Below are 21752 nucleotides of genomic sequence, written 5' to 3'. Positions count from 1 at the left end.
TATGGATGCATGTAGAACTAAATTAACGTGAGCTAAAAAGGTAGTTAAATTTGATAATGAATGATAAACACAAAATGCTGTTTTTTTTTTTTTTTTTAAATATGAAATATTTAATTTTTCAGACCATTCTCTAAAGTTTTTGAGCAATTTGAGCTGGAAAAATGAAAATAGAATTGTGGTAGAGTGGTATTCGAACCTCGGACTTTTTCTCAATTTTATGTGTATTTTCAACAAGTAGGAAATAACTGTGCTTAAAAATTATTTGAAGCATGTTGTAATAAAGCGGGGCGGGGTTTACACTTCAAGCCTCTGATTTTCAAGTCCATAACAGTACCACGAATTTGTTTACAAATAAAGAAAAAACTTTATGAACGTTATTTATGTGGCCTCCGTGGTGTAGTGGTCAAGACGCTTGACTCACGCACAGAAGGTTCCGGGTTCGATTCCCGAGATGAGAACACAAAAATCAAAATGTGATTTTTATAAAGCCTTGGTATTCTGTGATGTGATTCACCACTGTAATTGGGCCTCCTCTCTTGTTGTGGTGCAAAAAGAAATAAGTACAAATAAATTAATAAATTATCAAAATAATAAATCGTAATGAAACTAGTCATAATAAAAGTGAAACGATTGTAGTTCTGTAAATTATTGGGTAAAACAAGGGCAAAACATTCACCTCTTGAACATAAAATGTTTCCTAAGACTTTATGATAAAATATATAAGTAGGCTACTTTCATATTTTTTTGTAATGGCTACCAAAATGTTTGTACCCAGATCAATCTTTGTGACGCGTGACATTTGCGCAATATCTTTTATCTATGCATTCGAGTTGGCTTATGTGATTTGTGCTCGTGTGTGTGTCCCAGCTGACGAAGCGAAATAAATTCGATCTCTTTGTTATTGTTCTTTCTTGTTGAAATGACATTTTTTCAAAATGGATTCTGACTTGAAAAATGAAGATGTACTGATGCGCGTACGAATCCAACTGAATTCAGAGCAGATTAAGTTATGGCAGAAGCCGTATTACGAAGAAAACGTTGGACAATGTCAACAAGAAATTGAGGTTAGGATTGCTTATTATTTTGAATCTTGACATCGCACTTTTGAAACCATATTTGATTAAATTACTTTTCGTTTTTAAGGCACTGGCGAAAAAGTATACTGAAATCCTGAAAATTAAAGAAAGCGACGTACTGGATGCTCTAGTGTCGTTGCAAAGCCATTCTATTCAGAGAGCGAAGGCGAATGATGAATTTAAAGAGACTGGTGTTGCCTTATTGAGACTGAAAGTTCCGGCCCAACAAGATGGGAACAAAAATATTAATTTACAGATAAAACTAGATGCTTCCGGGAATGAATTAATTGACGCGGTTTCGGTGCAGCTTTCGATTGAACCTATCAGGTATTTCTTCATATCTAGTGAATATATATCAGTACAGGTAAACGTCGTTTTACGCCGGGGTTCCGTTCCAAGAGACACCGGCGTATAAAAAATAGACGTAAAATGAACACAAATATGGAAAATATAAGGTCAGGTTCCGTGTCAAAATTCTAAGAACAATCTAACATTTTTATTTAATACATATCCCGTATATATTCAAAATAAATTGCAAATGTATTTAATAAATACAGTTTAAATTCGTTTACAAAATAAATAATAATCTCTTGTACTAAATTAAATTATCACACTTTAAAAAAAAAGCATCCAATTTCATTTGCTTTGATTGTTGCTTCCTTTATTACAGAATCATAGCATAATCTACAAATATTTTAATATGATTTTGGATTTTGAACAGGAACCATTTGTCCTTTTATCAAGACTTCTGTTCTCCTCATTACCCCAATAATTGAACCCAGATTTCAAATTCCAGATTAAAATTAATTCACCAGGGCAGAGTGGTAAAAAGAGACGCGACTCTGTCGACTCAAGGAATCAAAAACGGGGCTCAAATCTTAGTTGTCATGTTAGCAGGTAAATTTACAATTACTCGTATTAATATAATACATAAGCAATACATTTATTAAAAATGCAAGGTAATCTCTCTCTCCTTTTATTTCCAATTTTCTTTTATTCAAATAATTCATATACCTACACGTATTTGCTAGTTAAAATATTTTATTTACTTTCTTCACATGCTTATTGAAACATAAAAAATAACACTATTAGTTTATTTTATTGTGTAGCCAATGTACAAATAAAATGTAAAAAAGTCAAATAAATTTTCAAAAGATAAATGTGGAAGTTCAGTGGTTATCTAAATTATTTGTTTATAAAATATCAAACTAAGTCAAAATTTAAGAAAATATTTTTTTATGTATCGTATCATCAGCAAGGCAGACGCCGTGGCGCAGTTGGTCAGACGGCCAACTGTGAAACTGGCGTCGCGGGTTTGATTTTTTTGAAAATTATTTATTATTTGTTTATTTTTCCATACATATATTTACATGGAAATATAATTACAAAAATTCACTTTGACAAAATACATCTTAAAATTAAGCTATAACATAAATTGGAAAAAATGCCCACAAAGACTTCAGCGTCTGAGCGTGGGCCATTCATTTTTTAATTATTAATAAGTTTATAGCATATAAATATGGTACGACATGACCACGAAAAGAAAAGAAAAATATAAAAAAAACAAAAACAAAATTAACATATGCTAAAATTACAAAAACCGGATTTATTTGCAGTATGCATTTTATTTTTTTAATTTTTTTAAAGAAGATGTCTATCTGTTCCTTCCATGCTAATCCAAGACCTCAAACCTACTTTAAACTGTACCAGTGATTTAATATTTTGTAATTCCTTAGTTAGAAGATTGAAGGATCTTGGACCAACATGTAACATGCCTTCTGTGCGAACTTAGTTCTGTATCCTGGAACTGACAGTACACTATCGGATCTATTGCTAATACGATTTAAATTATTACTAAAGAATTCCCTATTTAAGTAAACATATTTCATTCACTGAAATAAATACAAATTTCTGTGCAATTTCTATTGAGCAACTATGCACGTCCAAGACTCCTCCCCACCCTATTATACCATATGTTATTGAAGATTGAATTAAAGCGTAATATACCATTTTTAATTTTTCTTTGGTTGAAATATTTTTCAGTCTTTGGGAAACATAAGATAAATATCTGAATTTATCTGTTAGTTTAGCTATATGTTTTTCCCATTTTAGCCTATAATCTATATATATTCCCGCCATATAATAAAAAATCCAAGAAATATTTTTTTCTCAATTGGTCTGGGTGTTGTGGTGTATTTTTCATTACCTCCTTCCATATCCCCTCTATCCCACCTGCTAGCAAGCCTCAATATAGAGGCTTAGCGGGTTATTCCTTTAAAAAAAAAAACTATGATTTTTGAATGCTTTGTAATTTTCAAATTACTCCGCTTGTGACGTCACAAGTTCTCTTCGGTGATTGGTGAATTGGCTTCCTGGTAACCAGAAATCTATCACAGCACTCTTTAGTTTGTTGATTTCGGAGAACTTGTAACATCGTTCAAAGTAGTTAATTTCTTTATTTTTTGTACATTTTTGCAAAACTTCACTGTACAACTTAATGCTTTAAATTTCACTCTGTATAAAAAAACTTTTTTGTATCCAATTTTCCGTAGCACTGAACTTCCTCTTTCTTTTTTTTGCACCACAACAGGTCAGGAGGCCCAATTCCAGTGGTGAATTACAGCACAGAACACCTAGGCTTGCGAAAAGTGACATTTAATTTATGTGTTCTCACCGGGAATTGATAATTTAATAAAGGAGTAGCTAAATTTATTTATTAAAATGTAATCTAAAAATACCTCTCTAGGTATAAAACCATTCATCTACAAATCTTGCTTTGTGTTTAGTGTATTGCGATACTAATTTCAGAATCTCCAGAAAAACTCCGTAAAGATGCTGATCTGTATTCTGTCATGCAAACTGCCCGCCACGATGCAGAACTTCTCTCAGAAAATGCCGATAACGATTTTGGACACTACATGCAGGTATAAACACACTGTTTATTCAATTATGTTATCGTACTATTACTCGACGACTAGTCCTATAACGATCGATGGCCGTGGTGGTACACTAATCACCCCAGCATTATGGCGCATGTGATCGGTCGCCGGTAGACTCTGCGTCTTCCGCAAGTTGTTCACCACGTTTTCATTTGATTTGACACGGCCCATGACTGCGCTATTTTTGACCTGATGTCGGCTTACAGCCAATTTTCTCCCGCATCCACTGGGGAAAAAAAGTCTTGCATAAAATAATAACAACACATTCAACGTTATATTATATGAGGGGGTTAAAAACAAAAACTTCACTGTGAATGATCGCTGATTTTGTTAAAACCAACAATATCAGTAGTGAAAAGACTATTTCCTTTAAGTTGTTGATTAAATCTATACCAAAGATTTCATAATAAATTCTAGATTCAGTATACCCACACACAGGCCATGCCTATGTGGGATTTTTTAGTTTTAATAAATATTGTGTAAATATGGTAAATATAGTGTTATACGGGTGACTGGAACTAAACCCGCCATAGCAAATTCGCATATAGAGGAGGTCATTTGCTAATTATTGGACCTTACTTTCCTTAGTTAAAGTTTTATAGTTTGGGAGATATGTAAATTTTTATACTTTATTGAGATTTTTCCAAAATTTGACCTTCAAGCATTCAGAACTTTGGTTTTTTCATTATTTTAGTATTTTTTTTATTAGTTGTTGATAGTCGTAAACATTTGTGATTAAAATACGTCGGAACTTCCCTCAAACTAGGGTTAAAAATTAAGATATTACGGTTGAAAACAAAAAAGGTGACGAACTAAAGAACTAACTTAGATTAGAATAAATTATTAAAACACCGTAGTTTTTTTTAAATTTCAGGTTAAATTTTATCGTAAAGTTTTTTTTTAAAGCGTAGTATCTATTTTTTTAACCCTAGTTTCAGAGAAGTTCCTACTTATTTGTATCACAATTGTTTATGACTACCAATAAATAATGAAAAAAAATTATGTTCTGAATGCTTAAAGGTCAAATTTTGGAAAAATCTCAATAAAGTATGAAAATTGACATATCTCCCAAACTATAAAACTTTAGCTAGGGAAAGTAAGATCCAATAATTAGCAAATCATCTCCTCTATTTTTTTCCAGCGAATTTGCTATGGCAGGTTCAGTTCCAGTCCCCTGCATAATAAGAAAATGTCAACAAACAAATTGTAAATAAATAAGTTTAATGCGCAACTTGTGCGTAGTATAACAAGTAGCGAAAAGACTATTCGTTTTAAGTTGAATGTGTACATTCAATAGTCTTTTCCCTACTGGTTTTGTTTGTCTTCCCTGAAACAGTGATCATGGACGATGGTATTTTTGCTTTTAACCCCTTAATATTATCTAAGCATATTTAAATGCTACTGAGAATTTCTTTAAAATGGCTTCCCATCTTATTCTTATTGTATTATTGCTTACACACAAATTCTAATAAAAAATACTATGTTTTATCTGTAATTCTTAGCTCGCTTCTTAGTATTGACTGATTTCTTATCTCTATTTGATGCACTCAACACTGCACTGTTATATGCTTAGGCATCCTATTACACGCCTGGTGTTGTTCATTATGTCACTAAACACAATTTCTTCATTGTTTCTTGGAATTTATTACTTTCGATAACTCAACTTAGAGTCATATTACACTGATAAAACACACAATATAATAAATATAAACGTTATAAATATGTCTTTCTTATATACATTTCAAATATGTACTTAATTTTGAAAATAAATTTTGGAAAACGCACTTTGCGTCTTGAATGGGTCGTATGTCATATGGGAGTTTGCTCTCCGATTTCAGGGGGAATTTACATGTCATTTTTTTCTGTCTTTAGCATACCACGTCGATCATCGTCCTGCACCGACTTAGCCTCACTCGCGGGAGGTCCGTAACTGTTTTGCTCGGCGGGAAAAAATATTTTACGGCATAGCAACATTATTTTTATAACCGCATCATCTATCAGCATCCAGAAATTTTCACTTTATTGTTTGATCACAATTTCATTGTCCCGTAATCGCGCTGGCTTAGCCCTAAGAACCCTAGTCTCTACATCACGTCTGGGTCACCAATTGCGGATCATAGCTACAGAAAAGACCAGCGATGTAATGAAAACTATCTTTGGTCCAATATTTATTTATTTCTATTTTTACATTCTTTAATGAATATCCCTGTCTTGTGGCAGTGAAGGAGCAGGCATCATTCTGGCGTGTACTTGCGTACTAGCATAAACTATACTACATTTCATTCATCGCTCTACCGTGTTGTGAGCTTCTCCCTTCTGCATTGTTAAGCGCCCTCAAGGTATTATATTACGAAAATGGCACTAATGAAATTATCCTTGATTTTAATACACCAAATACACAGCCTGGATGTGTTGACGGTACCACCTGTTTCATGTGTCAATAAGTAAAACTTGTATTTTAAAAATGCTTTTGCCATAGGTCTTTTTCAGTATGCAATACCAAATTTAAAGACAGACTACACAAATATCACTCTGTCAGCCTTAAAATTGACACTTAAAATTCATTATGTAGCTTGATAGATATTATTTATTTATTTTTATTTATTCTTTTTTTTTCTCTTACAACCTATAATTAATAACAAACATAATGTGACCTCACTGGGGTTACCCGTGCTGAGGACACTTAACAATATAATTTTTTAAAAATATTTTTACATTTGAAAATAAACAAAGAAAACTAACTTAATAAACAGGAAATAATTAACAAAATGTTCAGACAGATTTAAGCACTACGTATTTATGTTTACAATTAATTTATGTACATCTATACCATTTAACCAATAATAATTTATATTATAATAACAAACATGTACCATTTCACTTTACCTTCCCCTCCTTATCCTCTCTTCACGAATCCCCATGTAAATCCTACCCTATTTACTACGAGCATATTTCTGTTCATTTATTTTTTTAAATTATTGTTTTTCATTCTTTTTTCCATGTTTTAATTTTTGTATTAAAAAATTTGCAATTTCCCGTAGCGCTGAACTATCTCATTGTATGATTCATTCTGTCAAAAAATAAGGACAGCCTCTCTCCGGTTGGTTTCATATGTTCGTTTTGTGGTAGCTGGAAGACCAATCTGGCAACACCCTGAAGCTGCCGGCCGCCGAACGGAAGGCACTCACGGTGGCCATGACCCTCCACGAGCGAGGGCGACAAGAGCTAAAGAAGGACAACTATCCTCTATCGCTGGTTTTGCTGCTGGAGGCTGACAAACACTTCAGGTAATCTGCCGGAGGAAACAATTCTGTTAAGCCAAGTCTCTGTTCGCCCGGAGAGTCCTCTAAAATTTTAGCCCCTTCTGTTTAAATACACAAAATGTCATTTCATTTATACCTATAATTTTGTTTTCATTCGGTTTATATGCGTATTAAATGTACTTAATTATTAATTTAACATTTGTAATAAATTACCCACATAAAATTATCAATATTGTATCTACAAGAAATTGTCAATGTAAAATGTACATGTAAATTGGGCGGGCTTTTTTACTTGCGTTGTTTATGTAAGCTTGCAGTAAAATTGAGCCACTTAGTAAACTTAGCATTCCTTTTATTCGGCGTTTAAAAAAAATACTGCGTTGATTAAGTGCCTCATTACTGTGTGTAAATTCCGATAATATTGTATTGAGTTTGGATGGATGGGTCAAAAACGTAAAAATTAACACCCCAGTAATATTTAAACAGGGTTTCTTTGAAATACAGTTGTTTTTAAACGGTGTAGGCACACAGTTTATTTAAAACGGTGAAGTTTTCCCGTTCTTTAAAATGTTTTAAAGGTTACAAATGGTTATGACACTGTTTCAGTTTCATTTGCTTCTCTGTTGTGGAAATACATTAAGTTTTTGTGTTATTTTATTACGGTAACGACAAACAACTGCGTGTTGTTTAAAATTTCGAATTTTAAGATAGATGGACAAGGTCACGGGACTACACGGGTGTGGGGAGATTTCATGTGTTTATGTGTATGTACTTCTTCCTTGGGAGATTACAATGCGAGCAAGTAGGTATTATAGATAAAGATTTTAAGTTAAGGCAAAGTGCGGTGGGGCCTTGAATTTTTCGCGCTAACCGAATTTTTTTTTTTATTGACTTCTGCGCTTGGTCATTTAGTTTTGGTTTTTTGTTGCGATTTAATTTATTTTTGTGAAACTGTTTTAGGTATTTCAGAAGGGTAACTGTTTTAAAACAGTAGTTACAATTTTTTTTACCACCTTTAGTCTGAAAGGGTTAACTTTATTCATCGTCATATCATTACCATGTCGATATAACGATATGTTTTTCCACACCTAATGGTTCATAGGGCATTGGTATTAGGCATTGGTACACCTACCGCAACATATCTTGATCATTTTTATTACAAGAATACAAGAAGCTAAGATAATCAGTCTTACGCTTCAGGCATCAGTTCAGGGACTATGAAATATTCTAGTGTAAAAATGCTTTTTTAAATTTTATAATTATAAACTTCGTGTTCCAGTGAATGCAACGCTGACATCCTCAAGTCCGTGGACAACTACGCTCTCCTGAACCTGGACATTGCATGGTGTTACCTGAACCTCGGCAGCATCACGCACATCCCCGATGCGGAGGCCAGACTCAAGCGCTGCGAGGACACCTTCCTGTCTACGTATGGGCCGAAGCTGGAGAGGCTCATCGCTCTCAAGGGAAGTAGCTGTGAGTATAAATAAAACCAAAACCATCTTTTGATTTAAAATTGGTCAATAATTAAACGATTAATCGCAATAAAATATGATAAACAAGATTCTATCAGTGGACCTATTCAAAGTGACACTACAAACGATCAACACATGAGTTGACTCTGCATGGATTATGTATTTTTTTCCTAGCTTTGATTTTATCTAGTTGTATTTTATTTTATTAGTGCCTGTATTTATTATAAGAAATTGTATTTACCATCGTTAAAATGGACTGCATAAGTCCGTCAAATAAATAAATAAATATTGTTTTCTCCCTTTCACATATGATTTATCGCTACGAGGCATTAGGACTATCTCGCTTGAACCACGGTTTCACTACATTTCGTATTTTTTTCATGCACGATAACGACAAGATAAGAAAATGTGCAATATGTTCAAGGTAACGAGCAAGCGCTGTTTGCCCGGCTGCACCTGCTGCAGGGGATCGTGCAGTTCCACCGCGGCGCGCGCGAGGGGGCGCGCGCGCTGCTGGGGCGCGCCGAGGGCGAGCTGTGCGCCCTGCGCGTGGACCCGCAGGCGCTGGGCGAGCTGCGCGAGCTGGCCGGCTGCGGCGCGGCGGAGGCGCGCCTGGCGCTGCGGGCCGCGGGGGGCGGCGTGCAGGCCGCGCTGGAGCACGTGCTCGCCGCGCGCGACCGCCGGGAGCAGGCCAGGAAAAGAGCAAGAGAAGAACAGTATGTAGACATTCACTTATTCGTTTTTTTTTTTATCTATTCCTTGATGTATGCTTTATATTGCGAATTGTGTGGGTGTGGATTGGTCAAGTATTGTCACAACTTCTACATCCTTTGTACCCACAACCACTGTTTACTTCCCACCTCAGTATCCTTTGATCATCCGCCACATTGAGACCTCGTGTCGTACATCGCGCGTTTATTTTGTTGAACGTGTGCTGCATCATAAACTGCTGTTTCCACTAACCACCGGTGTTGAGCTCCACCATGGTGCCCGCCTTCGTGTCGGTGCCGCTCGCAAGTGACCAGTCGGACCACAGCAATTCCATCAAGAACGAATATAAGGTTAGTGGCCTCCATTCCTAATTCATCTTATTTGTTGGGGTTGTGACCGATTGACACTGCATACCGCATATCGAGGATACTCACTTATTTCATTAAAATTAAGTACAGTCCACTCTGCTAAATAATATCGTAGAAGCCCTAGGGCTTCGCATCCGCTATTTCTCGCCCCGCATCCGCGTGGGAATTCGTTTATTCATCACCCATCATACCCTTATCCCCACCCATCAATGCATAGGGTACTGCATTGGTGCTGTGGGGTAAATGTCTTTCTTCTTTTTTTTCAGGGAGAGTAGGGCAATGGGCAAATGTGCCAATGGCCAGGAGTACATATCCGCCCCCTTTGTGAAGTTGTTGCAGGAAATGGGCTACCCGCGCAGAACGGCTATCGTGGCCCTCAAGAATAGCAACAACCACATTTCAAATGCCGTGCGCCTCATACAAGAACAACCAGAAATGGTAATATTTTTATAGTTAAATTTATATAGTTTAAATTTCTATAGCAAATATCCGATCTCCAGACAGCCTTCAAACTGTTGAACTCCCAGTTCTCCTCTACGGATGTGAATCGTGGTATTTCACTAGAGCCTGAAACAGCAAAAAAATTTGATCAGTGATCAGTAATTTCCCATCACTATTGACATTAGATCGGCAGCTGTCATTTTAATCAAGCTATATTTTAAGAACTATAGGTATTGCGTTGACGATTCAAAAGTAATACCCATAAACTATTATCGCAGAATATTTTAGTTAATTAATATATCATTTCAGCTGGCCGAGGATCTGTCTAGGAGTTCTACATCGCTCGGTGACATATTTGTAGATGAACAATCGTTAGAAATGGTAAGATGCTTTTTATATGTTGTCTCGAGTTGTATTTATACTTTAACATGGGACCACAACCTTCAAATCGGGTTGCGCTTCTGCGGCTTGCGTTGCTAACTCACAGATCAGAGCTTCGAACCCCGCTCTACCCCAACTTGATTCCCATTTTCTAATAGTGAGATATTTGAACCTCGTTAAAAATTTAAATATTTGGCTAAATCGCGAATGGAAATATTTAATTTAAAAAAAATTGGACTTCTTGGATTTTTAATCAATCAGTGTCTATTGATTTCCGGTTAACTGGCCCATCATAAAATGATCATTTTATTTTTTGAACTCATGTTACATTATTTTTTCATTCAAGGAATGTCTTTTTTTGTGTTTTTTTTTTGTAAAACAAAATAAATCAACAAATATCAATCTACGGGGTCGAATCCAGCCTTGTCAACAAACATTTGGATATTTATAAAATAATATTTAGTAATAATATTAACACTTTGAGTACCGGCGAAATACACATAGAATTTACCCTGCGCCCGGCCCATTTTTGTGAAATTTCATGTTTTGTGAAGGGTTTCTTAAAAGTGTCATAACTATGAAAATACTAAGTTAATTCAATTGAAATTTCTCATAATTATTTCAAACTATAGTTTTGCCAACATTGGCCTTTATGGAGAGTATGGAGAGCCACATTGCAATGTTCGCACATATACAGGGTCTTACTCCTCTTTTGTGCTTTGTATCTCGGAGCCGTGAAAACACATCACATGATTATAATAACCACGCGTTGAGTCTCGGTTCGTGTTTTCACGTGGTGTACCAGCAGCAAAAAAGCACTTATAAAAGTCACTAGATGTCAATAAAATGCACTTTTTTAGACAGCTGGTAAACCACGTGAAAACACGTGACCAGGACACAACGCGTAGTTATATAACAAAGTGTTAAAAATCCAAGAATGATTTTTTTCTCAATTGGTCTTGGTGTTGTGGTGTATTTTTCATTGCCTCCTTCCATATCCCCTCTATCCCACCTGCTGACGGGACTCTAAATAGAGGCTTAGCGGGTTATTCCTTTAAAAAATATTAAAAAATTTGCACAGAAACAATTACCTATTTAATAATTATAACGAAATGAGAAGAAATAAGAAAGATAGCTGACTCAATGTTTTTTTTTTAAAGAAATAACCCGCCAAGCCTCTATTTAGAGGCTTGTCAGCTGGTGGGATAGAGAGGATATGGAAGGAGGTAATGAAAAATACACTACAACACCCAGACCGATTGAGAAAAAAATCTTTCTCTGATTTTTTTCTTGCAACTAGCAGGAATCAAACCCGCGACGCCAGTATCACAGTTAGCTGTCTAACCAACTGCGCCACGGCGCCTGTCTTTTAAATGGCATTGCTGACTGCCCTAATTTACTTAGCAAAATTAATTTTCATGTCCCCTCTAAACGTACCCGTCACACCAAATTATTTTATTGTTCTGACGTAAACACTAATGCAGCAAAAAAATCATGCATACGTAGAATTTGCAATTGGTATAATAACATTATTGGAGCCAATGCGAGCGATAAATTCAACTTGAATAGTAATAAATTCAAAAACGAAATTAGCTACAGCATACAGGCATTATCGTTGTAGGTAAGTAATGATAGGTAAATGCAATACTTATTTTAAATTAACAAAGACTTATACATATGTACAAACATTTAATTTTTTGTTTTTCAATTTCGATTCTTCTGTAATATAATGGAATATAATAACACATTATGTAAATTTTTGAAATAATTTTTAATCTAGTATTAAGTATCTATTATATTACAACTCCGTCATTGTGTATCTGACTGTAGATTTCAATAAAATAAATATTAAAAAATTGATTGAAGTAATAATGTGACTTATTTTAGCTACTGGGCCTCGGATTTGACAAGACGAAAGTAAAAGCAGCTCTGAAGGAATGCGAGAACCAACTGGATAAAGCAGCCGACTTGCTCATCAACTCACTAGGTATAATATTGTATTTTAGATTACAATGTGTATTTGATTATTCATTAAATAATTGTCCGATTATCAATTGGTAGGCACCCATCCCAACATATTTGAATTAACCATGTTTGAAATACGTCTCAGAAAATTATATTTAGGAAATTTCTTTAACATGTTCGCGGACACTTTTTTCTCGTAGTGAGAAGATTTTTTGATTTTCAAAAGATTAATATTTTCCGATTAATTATTTACATGATTTCAAAGAACCTATTAATACAGGTAACTGAAACTGAACCCGCCATAGCAAATTCGCACATAGAGGAGGTCACTTGCTATTTATTGGATCTTACTTTCCCTAGCTAAAGTTTTATAGTTTGGGAGATATGTCAATTTTCATACTTTATTGAGATTTTTCCAAAATTTGACCTTCAAGCATTCAGAACTTAATTTTTTTTCATTATTTATTGGTAGTCATAAACAATTGTGATAAAAATATTTTGGAACTTCCCTTTAACTAGGGTTAAAAAATAAGATATTAACCTTGAAAAAAACTTTAAAAAAAAAAACTTAAAAAAAAACCTAAAATTTAAAAAAAACCACGGTGCTTCAATCATTTATTCTACTTTAAGTTAGTTCTCCAGTTCGTCACCTTTTTTTTCAAAACTGTAAAATCTTATTTTTTAACCGTAGTTTGAGGGAAATCCAGACTTATTTTAATCACAAATGTTTATGACTACCAACAAATAATAAAAAAAATCTAAAATAATAAAGTTCTGAATGCTTGAAGGTCAAATTTTGGAAAAATCTAAATAATGTATAAAAATTGACATATCTCCCAAACTATAAAACTTTATCTAAGGAAAGCAAGGTCTAACAATTAGCAAATGGTTCAGTTCCAGTCACCTATATGTATAACCATAGATCCAGATCTATCGATATATTCTAGCAGAATGCTGCTACTCTCGAGACATTAAGATCCGACTGTCCCTCTATCTTTGAAATGGATTCTGGAGTTGTACATTTTGTTTACGTGATCTCTCCAGAACCTTCTCGCTTTGCTCCCCCGCACAAAATCTTCAGTGCCTCAGGCCCATCTTATTGCTTCATTGCGGATTCGATGTCTGAGCGTTTTCCCTGCGATTGCCCTTAACGTTTTAAGTTTTATGAATAAATATTGTTGGAACTCTTTTGATATCCGTGCAAATCATGGTCAGAGATTGATACGGTGGATGTTCGTGTACAGGTAGCCCTGACAGTGCTGCGGGCCCCTCTACTAGTTCTAGCGCCGGAGGCACTTCTGGTTCATCGCAATCAACGAACAGCAAAAAGGACCTGCTTAAGAAATTTAAAATGTAAGTAATTAATATTATATCGTCCTCTCGTATCCCGTCCCCTCCCTACGATCTGTGCATATATTTTTCAATGTCATAAAATAAAATGTGGAGTGTATTTAAAACTCGCGTCGTAGGTATATATGCTAACCGATAGACGTTAAAATATTTTGGAGCGAAAACAAACATAAATTAAATAGTAATAATTAGAGAAGCAAACGAAATTCGTGACTTAAGAATTCTTTTGGACTCAAAATTAAATTACAATAGTCATATAGAAACAATGATTAACAAGGCATACAAAATGACTGGATTTATCATGCGGCTGCGTAAATCTTTTAAAAACTTAGGTACATTTATAATGCTATACATTACATACGTACGCCTCCATCTTGAATATTGCACTGCTATCTGGTCCCCTGTTTGTAAATTTAATATGAATAGAATCGAAAATGATAAAAAAAATATCCTGAAACAAGAAGAATACTAATTTCATTTGCATATCCCAAATTATATAGCTTCTTTAAAATTTCATAACCTTGATTCATTAACTCACAGAAGAGTTATTTTCGATCAGATCCTGCTATACAAAATTGTAAATAATAAATTTGATTGCCCAGAACTAATTCATCTACTTGCTTACCGTGTCCCCTCCAGATCAACTAGACTGTCTGTTATTTTCTATATTCGTAATATTAAAACTAATCATCTCAAACATTCTACCATCCCTCGTATATGTGAAGCATTTAACAAGAATTTTAATAGTTTCGATATACTTAACACTCCATGTGATAGGTACAGAAGAGAACTAATAGGCTTGATTCAGAATAACAAAGAATAGACGTTTTGTCTCTTAATCATTAAGTCAAATGCAATTTTCCACTCCTACTTTCCTTCAATCATCATTCACCACTCCTTATCAATTTCCTTATTTTCCTTTCCACTATCTCCTTGTTTTGTCCATATTTCTTTTATTTTAATAGATAGTATAGTTATTATTTATAGTTCAAACTGTCGTCGCTTTATTGTAGTATAATTTAGTGAATACATATTATTGAATGGCAGGCCTTACTATGTATACATTTTTATAGTTTTTATTTTTATTCTTTTAACCTGTACATCTGTTTGTATTCGAAATAAATAAAATAAAATTGATCTAAAATGTACTAAAATATATGCGCTTGTAACAAAGTATTTTACAATTGCAGGCAAAAAGAAGTGAAGGAGGCGTTTGAGAGACTTTCTGAAGGAATAAACACAAGAGATGATGACTACCTCGACCTGAAGCTCCAACAGGAAGAGGAGTTCCTACAGCGGTACAAGGATCTGCTGCAGTGAAGCTTCGTCTTTATTTACCCTCCAAACTGAACCGAAACCATCCCAATGTGTTCGGAGAACAAGACTTGACCAAACAGTCTTATAGTTTAAGTGGCAGTCATTGAATGAATATTGTCACTCGACGTCCATTACTGCTAATCTTTTGTTTTGTAAAAAATAAACATATCTGTAGTGTGATAGCAAAAGGGTATATCCGTTACTTTTTCCTAAATGGTTATTTTTACATATCGTGGGGTAATTACTACAACTACGGAAATAAAAAAATTAAGATGTTATAATAACAAATAAAAAAGGGCGCTGGAATGTGAAAGTAAATTAATTTGAAGTTAAATGAGAGATGAAAGATGGATTACAAATGAAGTTATTTATTGAGTAGATACACACGAGTTACATCCTTACAATTTGGTACAGCGAGAATTTAAAATAGCGAACACTGGCGAGGAGCTGGTGGACGGGCGACACGAAATGCCAAGATGAAATGTGTATCTTCTTTCGATGCACGACGTTTAATAACTTGTCCTAGCTGGCGTTGCATCGGATTATGCGTTGCGGGCCAAAGCGGTGTTCGGCCCTGTCAACTTCACGGCTTGTGGTGATGTCCTCGACAGCGCCATGTGTTTATTTGTAGCATTCATGGAGGAGAATAAAAAAACATGTTTTATGTGGGTAACTTACAAATGCTGATTTGGAAGTTATTTAGTTGTAGTAATTACCCCGCTCTTTCATCTGACAAAAGGATATATTTTAGAGCTTAGAGCTGCCTTCTAAATGGTCATATTGTAATATGGGGTGAATTATTTCCTTGTCCTGTACAGTTTACATTACAAATAAATATTTTTTTTCCATCCAACTAACGATATATCGGAAGAATAATAAAAATAATGTTTTAACCTTAAAATGTATGGAATATTGATGTATTTGGCTATGAATTTCTTTCAAATTCATTTATTCAATGAAACAGTTCTAGCCTCTATTATAATGGAAAGGTAAGCGATTAATCAAGACAGGCGCCGTGGCGCAGTCGGTTAGACGGCCAACTGTGAAACACGGGTTTGATTCCCGCCAGTTGCAAGAAAGAAAAATCTAAGAAAGATTTTTTTCAATTGGTCCCAGACCAATGGTGTATTTTTCATTACCTCCTTCCATATCCTGCTGACCTGCTGACAAGCCTCTAAATAGAGGCTTAACAGGTTACTCCTTTTAAAAAATAAAAAATCAAAATTTATCAATATTTTCAACCAGATTTTTTTTCTCCCGAAACAGGATTTTTTAAATATACATTTTCAGGTGCATCGATCGATCAAACATCCGTCACGTTACCGACAAGATTTTGTGCGGATATGAAAATATTTATGTGCAAAGGTCTAGTTCATATTATCTATGAACATTTCTAAATCTCCGAGTTTTCAATGTGAAGGCACCTACTGATATACTCAACATTTGACCATCATAAAGTTACAAATAATGTTTGTCAAATGTTGTGAATTACTGCCAAAAATGTTCGATCTATGACGTCAGGGACAAATGTCTTTCCAAATGTCTGAGCTCGCAATCAACCGAAAACCCAGGAAGTTAAATAAAAAGTAATTAATATCAAATACGAATTTTAAAAAAAGAATAACACAGAATATAATATATTCACAAACGTGATTTTGAAAATTATTGTTAGTGAAAAGCAATGTCACAACTATGTGCGCATGTTTTCTTAACTTCTGTGGGTATTTTTTACACTGCACGCAGAATCTAAAGATTTTTTGACAAAAGTTCATTTACTACACTAAAAACACGCTTTTGCGTGTTTTTAGTGTAGTAAATGAATTTGCGTGCGTTTCACGCGGCATTTGCAATTGAGATTGATTAATAAATTTATCGTTTTTTATTTATTCCTTTTACAATGAAAAAAAAATTAAGTCTACCTCCTTTGTTTCACTCGCAACAACTTCTCAATTTTTTGCAATAATCAGTAATTATCATACAGCAATCGATTCCGGGAGATTAAAAGAGTTAGAAGCGTATTTCCAGGACAATCCCGAAATTCCGGCAGGATTGGCAACCCTAATTTCTACATTAAATACGCTCGACATTTAATGATCGTCGAGTATCGGCGACAACTATTGAATTTGTTGGTAGGCACTTTAATATGGATCTAGTAATTAATAGAAAAGAAATACATTTATTAACGTATTACAACAGAGATGAAGAACATTTTAGGTAAGGTAATAGAAAATTCTAAGCATATATAACATATAACATCTAGGCAGATATAATTCAATCAGATGAATCTCACCCGCATAAATAAAGGTTTCAGCCCTAACTTCAAAAACATCAACGAATGAAAGAATTGAAGGAATATAGATGTTCAAATATGGGCAGAATGGTGAATGTTACAAAGTTTGTAAAGTGGCCATTTAAACCAGCCAATGACAGATCATAAGCCCTGTAAATGCCTAGACTTCTATGATACCATCTCTAAAATGTTCTTCATCTCTTTTGTAATATGTTAATATTAACAGCATCCTAGGGAGTTGAATCCAGTCTTTGTCTTCAAAAATTTGACTTTAAAAAAAAAAAATGTACCCACATTGAACATCTTATATGGCAAAATTAAGAATAATATTTTGGTGCTTGTAAAATGGCTCTATCAACCATTTTAGCACTTCTAAGATATTGGAAGTGTCAAAATAACTTCTAATTTACTGTAAAAACTCATATTTGTATACAATAAACAATTTTCGGTGTTTAATTGTTCAACTTTTCTCCATCAAGAAATTCTAATGACTTTTACTAATAAACGAATTATGTATATATTTTATTGATTTAATTATACAATTGACGAATTGGTACACAGAAGTGATTTGATGTTATTTAGGGATCGAACCACGCACATGAATATGAATAGTTATACTAAAAATGTTACATACAAAAGCGTGGTCAGTTATTTGATTCTGCCATTAATGTAATTATGCTGTGAATCACTGTTATAAAAATGTACGATGGATTTTGGTGGTTTGAATTATTTTAAGTGTTGTAAAATGTCTTCCTTCCTTGTGTTATAAACCTTTTAAAATTTAATTTTTACACCTATAGTCCTTAAAATATAGCTTGATTAAAATGACAGCTGTCAAAGTAATGTCACTAGTGATGGGAAATTATTGATCACTGATCATGTACCGATCAAATCGATTTTATCAGTTTTTTCATGCAAACATGAAACTCCATGAAGTTTCCGAAAATTGATATAAAAGCCCAAAAAAACAAGCCTATTATAGTGCGTTTAAGACATTATTTACTAAAAAATAAGACATTAAATGCTTTGTTTTATGAATAACAACAAATGAATTATTTTTTATTCGATCGATTTACGTTAATCAATTTGTCTTATCTCTAACATTTTTGCAAAATGACGTAACCTTGTAAGAACGTCGTTAATAATTAGGTTTATTTTAGTTTTAAAGCTAATTTTATGTAATTATGTTGATTTATATGTCAAGCATTGTTTTAAAAAAATAAATTAACATGCCAGATACGAATGATTTTTCGTGTGTCAATATAAATCACTCCTTATACGTTATTACAAAGTTATGTCGGCAGTTTTGCTTACAACTGTCATTCTAATCAAGCTATATTTTAAGGACTATAGTGATATTATTTTTTTACATATGATTTTCGTACATTAAATGTTTCTCTTAGCATTACATAAAAAACCTTTTGTTAAGGAGGCGATTATATGCAAAATAAAATTAACTGATTATTATTTAAAATAAATAATATTTTGAGAATGTCCAAATCCTAGTAAACAAGTTTTGAATTTAACTCTCAAAGATTATTTTATGATAGATTGATATCTCAATAAAAAAAGATACTTTTTAAAGTGCAGACATCTAGATCAGCTAACATCAGGACATCGGGTGGTAAACCCTGTAAATGTCTACATTTCCCTAACCAGTTGAAATCAATAATATGGAAGTATCACGTTTTTTTTATTTTTATAATTTTAAAGTAATAAGGAGTTCTATGAAATACTGTCGATTCACTACTTATTGGTTGAGTAAAAAATATTTTTAAATTTATAATTTTGAATTACCGCAAAAACGGTCATTGCATTGGCCACGCTCCTAATACGTCGCGATTCATGTTAATTTTGTAATTTTAAACTTTGTTTTTAACCATTTAAATTTTAATAGAACATCCCCATGAATCTCTACGTCACAATTATCAAAGTACATTTTTCTAGGGACATATTTTTTTATAATTTCTTTTTTAAAGTTGTGTATGAAAATGATTCTCCAAAATATCCAAATTGATTTTGAAAATACAACTAATTTTTCTAAATTCATTTAATATATTTTTATCGGTATTTGTAGTATGTGATATTTTCCCATATTTCTGCCCGGCTGACAAGGTCACTAGTGAATCTCTTTCGCCATATATTATTTGGGGTACTTAAATAGAATAATTATATATATACAAATTATGTGTTATGTTATTCAAATATTATCCGTCTACTTAGTAATATAAGTTGTAAATACATTAATAATTATATAATCATTGTGTGTTACCATTATATCGACCTAAAGTCAAATAAACTACATATTTTAAAAACCAAGTGCTTTTTTTCCGAATAAATGAAATAATAATGTCGCCACTCTTTAGTAGCTACTTTAATTGACCTTTCAGAAACCTGAGACGGAATTAGGTTTTTCACGCAAAAGACCAAACAACTAGTTACAGTTAGCCAAAATCATCGGGTTAGCTAACAACTACTCTTGTATAGACTAAGTTGGTAATAAATTGTCTTCCTTCGTGCTATCGCTATCATTAACCGCTCGAATGCCTGAAAGATCTGCGTTGGAAAATTCTTCAAACGGAATTCGCCTTATTTTCCTTATTATAAACTTTAGGGCCTAAAACATATTTTTCATATCACTTTTTCAATAATAAAAGTCATAAAACAACGTCGTGGCGTCATAACAGTGCCGAAAACCGTATTCAATGGATCGCAAATTTAAGGTTTAGTGTTTTTTGATTTTGAGAAATCAAAATATTTTTTTTATAAAGAACGATAAATGTAAGTACTTGTTCATTTTGATTGTATTTAGGGATAGATTCAGGCAATATAATAGTATTTTGATAGTTTTATTCAAATAATGTGACAGTTCGTGGAATAAATTCAACATGGGTTTTTCTGTAAAAAGTATATAAAAATGAATACATTGCCAGTTCATAGAAAATTTTATAAGGATTTAAAAAATATATGATAGAACAAAATTACGATTTTTACAAACAAATTAGCGAGCGGGTAGATTGGTTTGAAAATGAACGCCATAAACTAAAGAGGGTATCCATTTTATCCAGTATTTGTATAAATGCCGTACTGTTTTACTACTTTTCTGATAGCCTGTTATATCCTACAATAGTTTTTTTTAATGCGCAGTTTTGTGATGCAGTCTTTGTTTTATTTTGCACTTATATGTTTATAAATTTGTATAAACCACTTTAATTTAATAATACAAATTTATAAACAAATAAGTATAATTAACATATTACAACAGAGATGAAGAACATTTAAGAAAAGGTAATATAGAAGTCTAGGCATCTACAGGGCTTATGACCTGTCAATGGCTGGTTTAAGTGGCCACTTTACACACTGTGTAACATTCACCACTCTGCCTATATTTGAACATCTATATTCCTTCAATTCTTTCATCTGTTGATGTTTGTGAAGTTAAAGAGCTGAAACCTTTATTTATGCGGGTGAGATTCATCTAATTGAATTATTTCACTTACATACTAGGCAACGCCTGAAATTGTTATTTTTTCAATTTCTATACTTCTTCATGGACCAGGTAATTTATCAATAATATTTTGAGTTTGTCCAAATTTTTGTAGACATATAAGATTAAAATGTCATTACCACAAAGTGAAAAATGTTTTTGATAACAATAATATATTTGTTTTTTCTAAGATAAAGTACAACATTTAAGTTATCATCCTAAGAATGTCATGTTATAATCTTATATAGACATTATTGCAGAGTTAAACGCGTGTAAATATACAGTTTATATAGAGGCCAACCAAGGATTGGACCATCAGCGATTATGTTCCGTTTTCACATAAAAATTACAATCGCAAAAAAGCTGAAAAATCAGTGCACCCAGGCAAAATGCTCGGCAGTTGGGGTACATTTTGCGTCTCGCTAGAGTGGTTAAACAAAAACTACAAATATAACCATCTCATTCCTCCCGTCTCAATTCACGCTATTTTATTTTTCAGTATATTCTAATTTAATGTTCAAGTTATAAATAACTCACTTTTGAAAATGGGCAGCATTTTGGGGTAGCAAGTTCGAACCATTGATTGTATGTTTGCAGTGGATCAATTTTATTGTATGTAACCAGAAGTTATTAGATGATTTTTGGATCAGAGGCTTCAAAAATTTATTTAAAAAAAAACAAAAATATTA

General features: G+C 33.4%; 1 protein-coding gene across 1 annotated transcript; it reads left to right on the top strand.

The window, feature by feature from the left end:
• The first annotated feature begins 815 nt into the window (after nucleotides 1-815).
• On the top strand, nucleotides 816-16371 carry LOC148272164 (NEDD8 ultimate buster 1-like). The gene is made up of 12 exons (XM_088240437.1): nucleotides 816-1064; nucleotides 1144-1403; nucleotides 1873-1973; nucleotides 3885-4000; nucleotides 7145-7302; nucleotides 8558-8754; nucleotides 9178-9469; nucleotides 10099-10270; nucleotides 10583-10654; nucleotides 12542-12641; nucleotides 13864-13972; nucleotides 15160-16371. The coding sequence occupies exons 1-12, from the start codon at nucleotides 936-938 to the stop codon at nucleotides 15287-15289; spliced, it is 1836 nt and encodes a 611-aa protein (XP_088096563.1). The 5' UTR covers nucleotides 816-935; the 3' UTR covers nucleotides 15290-16371.
• Nucleotides 16372-21752: the final 5381 nt, after the last annotated feature.

Source organism: Micrasema longulum, unplaced genomic scaffold (assembly GCF_059751315.1).
Source record: "Micrasema longulum isolate JH-2025_06_02 unplaced genomic scaffold, ASM5975131v1 h1tg002452l, whole genome shotgun sequence".
In the NCBI taxonomy this organism is placed as follows: domain Eukaryota; kingdom Metazoa; phylum Arthropoda; class Insecta; order Trichoptera; family Brachycentridae; genus Micrasema; species Micrasema longulum.
Note: the sequence above shows the minus strand (reverse complement) of the source record. Positions and strands in the feature narration are given on the sequence as shown.